The following is a 14,533-nucleotide window of genomic DNA, read 5'->3' on the forward strand; positions in this document are numbered from 1 at the left end:
TTTGACTTTCTGCAGGTTCATTGGTTGTTGGTTCCCCTAATTTTTTATATGATTAATTGTGAGCCTTTCTTCTTTTCTAATATAAGTTGAGGGCATAAATTTCCCTCTAAAACCTGCTTTAGCTGAATCCTGCAAATTTTGATATGTCATATTTATTTTTCTGTTCTATGTACTTATAAATTTCCATTATGATTTCTTTGACCCATGAATTATTCAGAAGTATGTTTTTAAACTTCCAAAGTATGGACTTTTGGTAATAATCTTTTTAAAAACTGATTTGAATTTAATTGTCCCTTTTCAAACAGTCAGTCAAAATTAGTTTTTAACTGTTCCAATGTGTGCTGAAGAAGAATAAATATTTGTCCACACTTGGCTGTGAGATTCTGTAGATGTGTGTGAAAAACAGGTTGTTAAACGTGTTATTCAGTTCATCTATATCTTTCCTTGCGTTTCATTTGATCAACCACAGAAACAGATGTGCTGAAATTTCCCACTACAATGATAGATTTGTCAGTTTCTCCTTGTTGTTCTTTTTTCTTTTTGCTTTTTTTGAGTATTACAATATAGTCATGCACCGCATAATGAAGTTTCCACCAACGGTAGGCTGCCTAGATGACAGGGGTCCCATAAGATTAGTACCACACAGCCTAGGTGTGTAGTAGGCACTGCCATCTAGTTTTCGTGTAAGTACACGCTGTGATGTTTGTACAATGACAAAATCGCTTAAGGATGCCTTTTTCAGAACGTGTCCCTGTCACTAAGTGACATATGATTATATATGTCATAGAATCACTTTGCTCTCTGAGTGAATGAAATTTTTAAATCATTTTGTTATCTTTAACTTCTTTAACAATTTCCTAAGTCATTATTTTACATTCTATACTGATAATTCAGACTATCTAAAGTCTTTGGGGATTCTAATCCATCGTTTTTTGTTTCTCTTGTATATAGGTCATCTTGTCTTGCTTCTTTATGTGTTCAGTGACTTTTTAAACTTTGAGAACTCATCTTCGGCTGAACTTAATCTGCGGGAATCCTAAAGTGCCTGGATTGAGAATATGTTTCCCTGGAAAGGATTTGTCTTTGCTTCAGTCATACACCAGGGCAGTCAACCAACCTCAACCTTTTTTTTTTTTTTTTTTGAGGAAGATTAGCCCTAAGCTAACATCTGCCGCCAATCCTCCTCTTTTTGCTGAGGAAGACTGGCCCTGAGCTAACATCCATGCTCGTCTTCCTCTACTTTATATGTGGGATGCCTACCACAGCATGGCTTGCCAAGCGGTGCCATGTCTGCACCCAGGATCTGAACTGGTGATCCCCAAGCCCCTGAAGCAGAATGTGTGAACTTAACCGATGCGTCACCGGGCCAGCCCCCAACCTCAACCATTTTAATTTAACTTGTCACCTTGGAGGTTTCCTGATTCCTCCCTCACACCAGTGGAAGCCTTTGGTTACAGATTGGCAGGGGAGACTCCCCCACCCCCACCCCGCCTCGAGCAGGGCTGCAGCACAGCTTTCCCTGGTGGCTCCTGTGGGCAGCAGGTGGCTTTCTCCTCTGACCCCTCCCTGGGTGTTCTGCCTCCTCAGGACATCCCACAGCCCAATCTCCTATTTCCTCCAAATTTATCTCCAAATCCCCAGCCCCTGGGCCTGCTGTCCTCTCCTCTGTGAGCTCAGCTTCCTCTGCATCTCCTTGGCTCTTGGGGAGTTTCCATATTCTCTCCTGAGCTCACAAAGCATTAAAAAAATACTTATTTTTATTTACCCAGCATCGGGGTGTTTTGAGCTGGAATACCAACAACGCTTCCACTTCCTTTCTATCCCTAAAAACAGTTCTCACAGTGCAGGGCGCATAATGTTTGTGGAAAAATAGTTTCGGACTCTTCAGAGTCCAATGTTATTTATTACTTTCTAAAAGAAATGATGGCAACCCCCATTGGCAAGATCAACTGGGACAGTCATGGACATGACGGAGTGGATAAAAGTCTGAACAGACTGATTTCTGGCTCCTGTCATCTGTCAGCCACTGGACTTCACAAAGATACTGACCTGCCACCTGCCTGATTCTCAATGTCTTCACCTGAGAATCGAGCATGATAATAGGACCTACTCCACAGCATGGCTCAATAATTAATTGATATAATGTACAACAAAGAGCAAAACTGGAAAGCAGCATAAAATGGCGACTTATTAATCATGCTTAAACGATTAATAATAATCATGCTTAAACGATCATCTTAAGACACATGATTAAGTAAAGAATTATTAATGCCTAAATGAGTGTATGTCCAGGCAAAGCTTGCCAGTGCTTGCCTGCCACATACGTGGCACCCAAGAAATGTGAGTTTCCTTTCCTCACTATAAGTAATGTATGAAATACTAAAATCCACACATAAAGGACCTAAAAGCAGTCCTCAAAACGGTTACTTCCATAGCTTTTGTTTATGAATATGCCTCTTGAACTTAAAAAAAAATGCAGCATGGAGGAATAATGGTAAATACTAGAATTATAAAAATAAAAAATAATCTGTTATGTCATTGCATCCAAAGTACCATTAAGTGAAAGCTACACTGTTATCTTTCATAGCGCTATGAAAGAAACAACACTGCTGTCGACTATAAGAGGCATCCCGGTTGCAGAGATGTTAAAAATGTTAGAATTCACAAGGTTTGCTTCCTAGAGGCAACGAAATAGGGCAGCCTTGGGTTGGAGGGTGCAGTGTGCTCCCGTGTACGGTACCTCACTGAAGCCTACGGCACAGACAGGACAGTGAAATGGAGGCACGGAGGCGGCACCAGAAAGAACCAATGGCTGTCGATGCCTGCTCATCCTCCTCCCTTCCCCAGGCCTGCACTCACCGGGCTGTGCGACTCCAGGATCTGTGCACAGGCTGCCTTTGTCAGGGTCTCCGACGCACTCAGCTCCTCCAGAAGCAGGTCCTGGATGCTCAGGAGGGCGGTGTATGCCCACAGGGTCTTGGCCATCCTGGCCGCCTTCTGGAACTGCAGGGAGACGAGGGACTCTGCAAAGCGACCCTCCTGGGCCTCCAGCTGCTGCACTCTCTCCCGCAGCAATTCTCCTCGGACCTGGGGAGGGGCCGAGCCAGAGACCAGAGAGCTGTGAGTGGAGGGCGGGTCAGAGAGAGAGAGCAGGCAGCCTACACAAGGCAGCCAGTCATTAATTCGGGACTCTGGGGCGCATCTCAAATATTTACAAGGAAGCAGTGCTGGAACCTGCAGTGCACAATTTAAGACCACAAGGGCGTCTCTGCTTTTAAAGACTCTCCGGGGCTTTCGGAGTCCAGCTGCTCATTCCGCATGTACCCCTCCGGAAGGTAAATTGAACTGTGTTGCTGTCCAGCACAAAATCCTTGAAAGGCTCCCCAACCTAGAGGACGAGAGTTCCAACCTCCTCACAGGCCCTGAGGCCCTTCCCCACCTGCTCCCAGCTAAGGTCTGTTCTTCTTTCTGCAGCCCCCCACAGACCTGGACCTCCACCGTTCCTGATCGCTCACAGCCCCACACACCACGCCCTTTGTGTCTACCATCCGAGCTCCTCGCTGTGACTGGCATGCCCTGCAGCCTCGTCCTCCTGAAATCTCCCACTCGTCCGCTGGGTCTCTGGTTCCCAACTCCCCGCCTTGAAGCATCCTCGCTCTGCACCTGTTGTCACGCTCTTCTCTGTGTTTCTTTCATTCCATGCCCTTCTCCCATGCTGGCACTCACCACATCGTCCACCCCACAAGGACAGAGCTCGTCTGGGAGCGGGCCCAGCACCCAGGGGCTCAGCGGATTCTAGACAACTGAATCCACTCACTCCACTCATTCGCTCCACTAAGCAGTTCATTGTGGCATCTCTCTATATTTTTTCTCCACTACCACTACCTCTCATACTTGCTCTAGAAAAACTGCTACAGTGAACAACGCAGTCTAATGCTTCTCAGACCTCACCGCCTGAGCCCCTAAAGGCAGCTCCCTGTAAATGTGCACCCCTCTCCCCTGCACAGGGAGCCAAAGTACAAAGCAAAAAGTAGCCTGCACAAGCATAATACCCCCTTGAAGTACTTCATTTTACCTGTAAAAGCCCATGGAATTTGATTCACAATAGCCCAAAGGAAAAGCAACCCCAGTGTCCACCAACAGAGGAATGGATGTATCCACACAATGGGATATTATTCAGCTTTAAAAAGGAAAGAAATTCTGATGCACACTACCGCACGGATGACACTATGCTAAGTGAAATGAGCCAGTCACAAGAGGCCAAATCCTGGCTGATTCCACTTATATGAGGGACCTCGCATAATCAAATTCAGAGATGGAAAAACAGAAAGGTGGGGGCCAGGGGCTGGGAGGGGCAAAGGGGGAGTTTCTGTTTAATGGGCACAGAGTTTCAGTTTGGGGAGATGAAAAAGTTCTGGAGATGGATGGTGGGGATGGTTGCACAACTATGTGAATGTGCTTAATGCCACTGAACTGGACATGTAAAAATGGTTAAAATGGTAAATTCCATGCTACATACACTTTACCACAATATAAAAATTTGAAAAAGTTTGTGGAATTTTGTTTTCTGACATGTAACCTATTTTTTTTTTTTTTAGGAAGGTTAGCCCTTGAGCTAACATCCGCTGCCAATCCTCCTTTTTGCTGAGGAAGACCGGCCCTGAGCTAACATCCGTGCCCATCTTCATCTCCTTTATATGTAGGACGCCTGCCACAGCATGGCTTGACAAGAGGTGCCATGTCCGCACCCGGGATCCGAACCTGCGAAGCCCAGGCCACTGAAGCAGAACATGCAAACTTAACCGCTGCACCACCGGGCTGGCCCCTATGTAACCTATTTCTAATATTCATATGTTTATATTCAGAAGTGTTGAAGTAGTCGGCATAAGGAAAAGTCTTTACTTGAAGGTTGGCAGAGCTCATGGCCCGGGCTCCTCCCACGGCTGCACAACCTTCCTGTGCCTGTCCCCGTGTCCCTCAGGGAATGCAAGTCCTGGTTTGAAAAGCTCAGATTTCATCTCAATGATCTGTCCTTCAGGAAAACCTCTGATGTAGGGAAAAGGAAAAAGTGCCCCAAAGAAGCAAATAGCCCACTTGCGGTAGCTGTTGGCTGGGGAACAAAATTCTGGCTGGAGGACCTGCAAAAGCTTCTTGGGAAGGTGGTACCTAAAATAGGCCTCGCAGGGTGAGGAAGGACAATAAATGGAACGTGGTTCTGCAAAGACGTACGCTGCCGGGGCAGGCATCTGTGACTCACAGGGAAGCCCACAGACGTCAGGGGCCAGAGGCAACCATGCACAGCACCGTAGTAAAGAAACACAGTTCCTCTGGGAGAAGGCGGTTCATGTCCACGCTCGAAAGGGAACAAGACGTCCTGTTCTCAAAAGGCTGCTAGTGCACCCCAATCTTTCCCCAGGCACCCGCCCACGGACTGGTTTCCATGGAAACTGCAGATCCTGGGCCTGGGCCTCCCGGATGGGCCTTCTGTAAGGGCCAGCAGCTGGACTCAGCTTGCATAGACACGGCTCATACAGGCGGTCCAACGTCCTCGCAAGGCTGGACATGCCCTGTGAGAATGGGACCCCAAGAGCTGTGTCTGATTACTTCTACGTGGGAAGGCTCGGAAGCTGTCTCTACAGTTCTTTACAGATCTGTCTTCCCGCAAACTCCCTTTCCCAGGGTCACTTTTTCACAGTAAGTTCACAAATGGAAAATATATTTACACCTTTGTTTATTAAGACAAAAAAATTTAGTGAGCATCAAATATGTATAAGTATCAAATATAGTATGAAGGAATGTGTGATGCACCTAGAGGATGGGGAGGGGAGAGAAGAGGCAGAGATGACTCAGACACCGATGTAACCTGAACGGGCTCATAACCGAGGAGGGAGGAGGCGCAGGTGGAGGCCCGCGCTCCGGAGCCAGACGCCCCGGGGTGGGATCCACCCTGCAGCTTACTAGCTGCTGAGCTGGGGCAAGTCCACTAAGCCTTCGAGGCCCACATTTCCTCATCTGTAAAATGGCAAGAATAACACCTCCCAACACATAGGATAAAACAAAAAGCTTTACTGAGGTACAATTACTGTGCAATAACCTGCACATATTTAAAGTCTATAATTTGCTAAGTGTCTAAGTGTTGACATGTTTACACACCCATGCAACCAAAGACCGAAATTGGGATGGTGAATGCGATCAGGATAGCAAGCTCACCCATCACCCCTCAAAGTCTCTCACGTCCTGTGTATCCCACCCTCACACCCTCCAGCCACAGCTGACCTGCTGTCTGCCACTATAGATTAGTTTGCATTTTCTAGATTTTTATGTAAATGGAATCACACAGTAAGTACTGTTTCTGTCTGGCTGTTTTCACTCAGCATAACCATTTTAAGGCGCATCCTCTCCTACCATCGCCTTCTGAGGTGAGTATTTCTGATGTCTCCATTTCATCCCCTCTGCGGTCCATTAGCTAATACTCTGTGTTGTCATCTTAGAGGTGGTTTAGGGCGTACATTACACATCTTGCACTTCTCACAGTCTTCCTTCGAGTGATATTATCCTGCATCATGTGGAATATAAGAACCTTACAGCAGCCTTCCATTCGTCCCTTCCTGGTCTTTGGGCTATTTTTGTCATACATTTTAATTATACACGTATAAACCTCGCATTAGTTAATTATTTCTGTTGAAACAGTCATTTAAAAAAGATTTTGTATTGAGGTGAAATTCATACAACATAAAATTAATTATTTTAAAGTCAACAGCTAGGGCCGGCCCTGAGGCCAAGTGGTTAAGTTCACGCGCTCTGCTTCGGCAGCCCAGGGTTTCGCCGGTTTGGATCCTGGGTGCAGACATGGCACTGCTCGTCAGGCCATGTTGAGGCAGCATCCCACATGCCACAGCTAGAAGGACCCACAACTAAAAAACTATATACAACTATGTACTGGGGGGATTTTGGGAGAAAAAGCAATTAAAAACAAAAAAAGAAGATTGGCAACTGTTGTTAGCTGAGGTGCCAATCTTTATGAAGAAAAAAAAAAGTCAACAGCTGAGTGGCATTCAGTACATCCACGGTGTTGTGTAGCCATCACCTCTATCTAGTTCCAAAATATTTTCATCAGCCTAAAAGAAAACCCCATAAGCATTATGGGCTTACCCCCGTCTCCCCTCCCCCAGCCCCTGGCAACCACCGATCTTCTTTCTGTTTCTACTCTTTTAGCTGTTCTGGACATTTCACATAAACGGAATCATAGAATGTGTGAGCTGTTGTGTCTGGCTTCTCACAATGTTTTTGAGGTTTGTCCCCATTGTAACATGCATTAGAATATCATTCATTTTCACAGCTGAATAATATTCTATTGTCCGTACAATTACTTTCTAAAGAGATTTAAAAATAAGAGGAGAATCTTAGATATTTATCCATGTAGTTGCCATTTCCAGTGCTCATTTCTTTGTGGGGTTCCAGATTTCCATCTGGGATGGAATTCCTGCCCAAAGGACTTCTTAAACCTATCTTATAGTGTGAGTCTCCTGGTGGTGAAATCGTTCAGCCTCTGTATGTCTGAAAAAGTCTCTTTCATCTTCATGCTTGAAAGATATTTTGTCTAGTTGTAGAATTCTGCGTGACGGTTTTCCCCCCAACGCATTAAGGACGTTGCTCCATTGTCTTCTCGCTTACAGTGTTTGCAATAAGAAATCTTCTAGAAGCTGCTCCTTTGTAGGCAATAGATCTTTTTCCTCCGGTTGCTGTTAAGATTTTCTCTTTATCACTGGTTTGGACCAATGTGACTATGGTGCAGTTGTCTCCACATTTCCTACATCTGGGATTCGTTGAGCTTCTTGAATCTGTGGGTTGATAGCTTTCATCAAATCTGGGAAATTTTCAGCCATTATTTCTTCTCCCGTTTTTCCGTTCTCCTCTATATCTCTCCTCAACTTCAGCAGATCCAATCCCCCACATCCTAGGCGACCTGAAGCTGTCCCACACCTCACGGATGCTGTTCATTTCTTCCCTCTGTTTTCATGTTAGATCATTTATATTACTGTGTCTTCAAGTTACCTCATCTTTTTCCTGCAATCTTTATTCTGCTGTTAATCCTATGCAATATACATCATATATCATACATATGTGTGTGTGAAAACTACGGAGTTTTCTTCTCTAGAAATTTGATTTGGGTCTTTTGATATCTTCCATAGCTCTGTTTAACTTGTTTTCAACATATGACACACAGTTAGAATGACAGTTTGAATGCTATTCTCTGCTGGTCCCAATGTCTGTGTCAGTTCTGGGTTGGTTCCCAGTCCCGGCTTTTCTCTTCCTTAGGAGCCACATTTTCCTGCTTTGTTGCACGCTTGGTAACTTTTAATTAGATGAGGGACATCGTGAACTTTCCCTTGTTGGCCCTGGATATTTTCGTATTTCTATATGGAATACAAAATTCTTACGCTCTGTCCTGGGATGCAGGCAAGTTACTTGGAATCAGTTTGATCTTTCCTGGTCTGGTTTTTAAGGTTTTTTAGGTAGGACCAGAGCAGAGTTTAGCTAACGGCTAATAACTCTCACTAAGGAGGCAAGATCTTTGGGAGGAGTATATCCATCACCTCACGAGTGACGAGGTTTCCTAGCCCGGCTGGAGGGAACCCTCACTGTCCCCGCCCTGTGGGGGCACTGGGCTCTCTTCTCTCTGCACCTTTGGGGCCGTTCTTTTGCTGGCTTGGAGTACTTTCCTCAAACGTGTGGGCCGAGCAGTTCTCAGCTGAATACTCACGGGGTTCCAGTGGGTATCTCGGGAGTTCTCTCTCCTTCCTAGTCTAGCTGCCCTGCTTCCCTGAATCCTTAGCTTTGTCTCCTCCACTCGAGGAGTCTGCCAGGGTGGGCCTGGGCCTCCCCCCACGCACAGCCTGCGAACCCTTCAGGGTAGTAGCATTGTAGGGCTCAACTCTCTGGTTTCCCATGTCTCAGAGATCACTTTTGACTGTTGTCCAGTGTCTTGAAAACCATTATTTCATAAACTTTGTTCAATTTTTTCTTTCGTTTTAGGTGAGGGGTAATTCAACTCTTTTTTTTTTTAAAGAGCTGACGAGTTTTTTTTTTTTAAAGATTTTATTTTTTTCCTTTTTCTCCCCAAAGCCCCCCCAGTACATAGTTGTATATTCTTCGTTGTGGGTCCTTCTAGTTGTGGCATGTGGGATGCTGCCTCAGCGTGGTTTGATGTCCGTGCCCAGGATTCGAACCAACGAAACACTGGGCCACCTGCAGCAGAGTGCGCGAACTTAACCACTCGGCCACGGGGCCAGCCCCTAATTCAACCCTTTTTACTCTGTCTTGTCCAGAAGCAGAAATCTCTCATATTTTGATTATTAAATAATCTGCTGCTTTTAATTGCCTAGAACAGTGCCTGACACACTGGAGTGTTTAATAAACGTTAGCTGTTGTTGTCATGGTTGGTAGTAATCTTATTATTGCAGGTATAATATGGTTGGTGCCATAAGGAAGGTCCACATATAGTGCTACGGGGGAGCTTAGAGGATGGAGGAGGTAGAGGGGTCAGGGGAGGTGGTGAAGACATTGGCATTTGAACTGGATGTTGGAAGATCCAGGCATTCAGAAACAAAGAGCAGCACAATCAAAGGCACTGAGGCAGGAGTGTATGGGGTCCCCATGGGGTGAGGAAGAAGGTGAATTAGACCAAAGTTGAAAGGAAAAGTGGAAGATGAAGCCATAGAGGCTGGACAGAAACCACATTACAGAGGTCCTGACTGCCAGAGAGAAGAGGGAAGACCTTCTCCTGAGGCAAAGGAAGGGGAAAACAGGAGGCAATGAGGAAAAACACGAGGGCCGGGCAGGTGAGCAAGAAATGGATGAGAGGTCCCCTTATTGCACACCTGCCATGAGCTCAGATCTTCCTGTTCCCTCCACGTGCTCTCAATCTTCCCCACTGGTGGATGGGTGGTGGCCCAAGCATCCTGTAAGGCCTGGTCCCCTGCAGAGATGCAGGGCAGATGAGCTGTCCATGAGGATATCTCAAGTTTTACTGATGCAAATTCATAACTAAAATGTGGGGCAAACGTAAAGCCTTTTGTATGTGCTGTAAGAACAATGTGGACAGTGAGATCAAGAAAAGAAAGATTCTCCAAAATCCTTTTTTCTTCTTCGGAAAGCTTGTTAATTCCAGCACCATAAGAATGTGCCTCCAGAGAGGGTTTCATCCTGGTCTGAAAGCACTCCTGGGGAAAGGAGACAGATTTGCATTTCTATGAAGAATTAATGGCAGGCTTCATTAAATACTCAAGCTCTCTAAAGTAATAAAAATTCATTTGCAAAACAATATGCTGCTAACTACTCTTATTTTAAACGGGAAGTTCAAACATCTTCCTTCCTTCCTTCCCTGACAGCACACGGATTTCAAAGGAGCAGATTCTTCTATACTGTGATATCCTTTAAACACAAAATGAAATCACCCCTGTCAATCAGCAGGGAATTACTGGGATTCTAAGGAGTTGAAGGCGTCACACCCCTCCTCCTTATCCAGGTTTGGAAACAAATGCAACTAGATGCAGGGGTGAGCCACACAGACGCCAAACATCAGCTTTAATATTGATGGAAACCAGATGGGAGAATGTGGCTCAGACGTGTGTCCAAATGAACACACACGCCCCCAAACAGCAGGCCTGCCCCCCAAGCTCATCACATCGTGGAAAGAGAATGGGAACTTGCTACGGGAGGGAGCTGGGCTGAGCAAGCCCAGTCCCTTCTTTAATTCCACCAATCACAGAACAGCCTCCCTGGAGAAAAGTGGACAAGGATGGAGAGAGGCCAGGATGTCACTAGCAAAGTCCCCCTGCATGGAAGGAATGGGGTCAGAGAGGGGTCACAACAAGACTCTCTCATCCAAATGCTGGGAGAAGACCGATAACACACCATTTAAACATGAGTGTGCACTTGTATCCTAGTGGCTGGTCCTCGCACAAAGCAGGTCAGTCTAACACACGCTTTGCTGGGTACATTCAAAATGCCCAGAGGGACTAAGAAGATGGAAAGTGTTTAAGACTTTCTCCTCATCTCGCATCAGGAGGGGAGTGGACTCAGTAAAGATGTTTTGGGTTAATATTTGTTAAATGAAATACCACCTTGCTAAATAAACCTCATCAGTGCTTAGATTTAGAGATGGAAAAATTGATTCCTATGCCTGGAAAGACAAGGCCAGCCACCCCGTCATCTAGATAACCAAAGTGCAAAAATCTCAAACAAACTAAGGGGACTGCCTTACACCAGCCAGCATAGTTTTGTTTGTTTTGTTTATGGTTGATCTGTTATCGCTTACATACAAGCTTACCACTTAACTAGCTGTGTGACCTGGACAAGTTGCTTAACTTCTCTGAGTCTCAGTTTTGTCCGTGAAAATAACACAATAAAACAATAGGAGACAATGCCTAGTACCATCTCTGGTACCTAATGAGCACCTAATAAATGGTAGCTGCCATTATTATCACAACTATTATTACTTCTATTATCATCATTATAATTAGTTAAATAGAGTCTCCTTTAGGTTGCAGGAAGAAGATAAAAATAATAATTTGTAATATTGGGGATTTTCTTTCCTCCTTTAAAAAAGTTTCTTCATTTCTAATTATAAAATACATGCACGATGTGGAAAAATATTAACAATGGATATTCCTGGTGAAAGACAGTAGATTTATAACAAGCATCTATTGTTCTCTTTAAGGCAGAAGGGAAAGATGGGGAAAATAAGAGAGGAAATACTAGCCACAAATTTTAAAAGCTGGAGAGATGACTGCGTGGTAAAGGACTCCCCAGATCCCAAAAGATTAAGCCAGCAATGGTGTAGGCAAAGAAGCACACGATTTAAACCGTAAAGTCCCCCCAAATCTCAGAAAACGCCGGCCCCAGACAGACCTAGAAGTTGGAGGTCAAAGTTGAAGGTAAACAGGAGGAAAGGTTGAGCATCTCACTTAGAAACAAGTCCCCAGAACTCCCCCCACCCGGTTCTGCCCAGCAGACGCTGCTCCTCCCTCAGCCCAGCAGGTCCCTGGAGACGTGTTCTCCGGAAGAGTCCGTGAACTTGGACAAACTGAGCCCACCGAAGCTGGGGGCTCCACACACAAAACAGAGAGCTCAGGAGAAACTTTACACACTGACTACTGAAGTCTCACCACTCTTCCCACGTTCGGCTCCTGAAACGTCGGCAGCCAGGCCTTTCCCATGTGGCCAGGAGACTGGTCTTCTCTGGGGACTCTGATCAGCCTTCAGGGGAGACCTAAAGATACCGACATGGGGTTCCCCAAGGGAATGGTCCAGCTCAGTCACACTGGAGTGAAGGTCACAATCTACAGGCACCATCTTTGGCTCAGAGCCTCCAAGGAGCTTGCAGGTACTCCACTCTTAAATATGAGCAGTCCACCAACGGTGACCACACACCTGGGAAAGCCTCTCAAGAACAGAGGTAACTGTCAAGATGCAGGAATTTGTTTTTTTTTTTTTTTTTTAAAGATTTTATTTTATTTTTTTTTCCTTTTTCTCCCCAAAGCCCCCCGGTACATAGCTGTATATTCTTCGTTGTGGATCCTTCTAGTTGTGGCATGTGGGACGCTGCCTCAGCGTGGTTTGATGAGCAGTGCCATGTCCGCACCCAGGATTCGAACCAACGAAACACTGGGCCGCCTGCAGCGGAGCGCGCGAACTTAACCACTCGGCCACGGGGCCAGCCCCCCAGGAATTTGTTTTAAAAGAACTTTAAAAAATATAACTGTTCTCAGAGAGATACAAAAAGTTATAGAAGCCTTAAAACAACAAAAGAATGTTATTTCTCTAGAAGAGACCGTTCGGAGAGGAAAAACACCTCTTGAAGAATTAGAAATTAAAACCTTGAACAGAAGACTCAAGGAAAGGTTTGGAAGATAAAACTTAGGATATCCCCCAGCAAGTAAAGTAAAAGAACCAAGAAAAAGAAAATAGTGAAAGAGAAAAAGCAGAAGAGGTCCAACATCTGAATAATTAGAGATCTAGAAAGACAGACCAGAGAAAAGAAGGGGAGATAACCATCAAAATCATTCAAGAAAATTTCCCAGAATTCCAAGATTTGTCAAACAATGTGTCAAGCATGCGGGCAGAACAGAAATATTTTCCGTCTTGAAAAATTTCAAAATATTAAACTTTTCCCATGCTCTTTCCTAGGAAACAAACATGGGAAGAGTTTCATTAAAATAAGGGACACATGGGGCCAGCCCCATGGCTGAGTGGTTAAGTTCGCACGCTCTGCTTCAGGTGGCCCAGGGTTTCGTCAGTTCAAGTCCTGAGCGCGGACATGGCACCGCTCATCAAGGCACGCTGAGGCGGCGTCCCACATACCACAACCAGAAGGACCCACAACTAAGAATATACAACTATGTACCTGGGGGCTTTGGGGAGAAAAAGCAAAAAAATAAAATCTTAAAAAAATAAATAAATAAGGGACACATTAGGAAAGAGAGGAGAGAAGGAAATTCAGAGCATGACCCCAAGATGGCAGGTGTGCATAAGGAATAAAGGGCAGCGTCGAGACTGGAGAACACCAGAGTCACAGAGACAGACGTCCTCAAGAAGATGGAATTAATGAGACACGTCTTGTGTGATGGGCCCAATAGGCTATTTAGTCAACTGTCAAGAAGTGGACTGAATTAGTGATGAGCACATAGGAAAGCAACCAAAAAACAAAAACCAAAGGACAATATTAACTCCAGGAAAAACAAAAAGTGATACAGGAAAGAAAAATGAATCTCAGTTTTTATGTGGCTCAGACATGAATAACAGTTAAGTAACCACAGTAAAAGAAATCTTAAATATGGATCTAACTATACCGGGGGTGGGGGAGGACAGGACGGGCTCATGTGTGTTGCAGGTTGAAAGAAGAAAGATGGTTAAATCCTTTCTCCCATAAACAAAAGTGAACAGATAATGCCTATGAGCAGAGAAAATGAGAAATAGCAAGACAAGCATGTTACTTAGAGATATGGAGGTAAAAACCAAAAGATTAAGCTAAAAAATTAAAAGTCGTTACGCCTGAAGATTTGAAAATGTGTGGGGATGTGGTTGCAGGGGGCTGTTCTTTTCTGAGCGCAAACCTTGTAGAATTATCTGACTCTTTCAAAGAATATATACATAAATTCAATAAAAATGAAAAGCAGGGGCTGGCCCAGTGGCGCGGCAGCCCGGGGTTCGCTGGTTCAGATCCCAGGTGTGGACATGGCAGCGCTTGGCAAGCCATGCTGTGGTAGGTGTCCCACATATAAAGTAGAGGAAGATCAGCACGGATGTTAGCTCAGGGCCAGGCTTCCTCAGCAAAAAGCGGAGGATTGCAGTAGTTAGCTCAGTGCTAATCTTCCTCAAAAAAAAAAAAAAAAAGAAAGAAAAGTAAATTTTTAAATGGACATGTAGAAAAAATTTACTACATTCAAACCCTCCAAAGATAACCATGGTAACTCTTCCATATGAGACGGGGGAAGTAGAATAGATTAGAAAGGGAAGCTGCATTCTGATT

General features: G+C 44.9%; 1 protein-coding gene across 2 annotated transcripts in view; it reads right to left on the bottom strand.

The window, feature by feature from the left end:
• Positions 1-14,533, bottom strand: part of EVC2 (EvC ciliary complex subunit 2) — a 130,983-nt gene that overhangs the window by 21,556 nt on the left and 94,894 nt on the right. For both annotated transcript variants that reach the window (XM_014843272.3, XM_070506255.1), the window contains one exon: positions 2,860-3,087. In XM_014843272.3, coding sequence (XP_014698758.3) covers positions 2,860-3,087 — 228 coding nt within the window. The remainder of the gene's footprint in view (positions 1-2,859; positions 3,088-14,533) is intronic.

This window comes from Equus asinus, chromosome 3 (assembly GCF_041296235.1).
Source record: "Equus asinus isolate D_3611 breed Donkey chromosome 3, EquAss-T2T_v2, whole genome shotgun sequence".
In the NCBI taxonomy this organism is placed as follows: domain Eukaryota; kingdom Metazoa; phylum Chordata; class Mammalia; order Perissodactyla; family Equidae; genus Equus; species Equus asinus.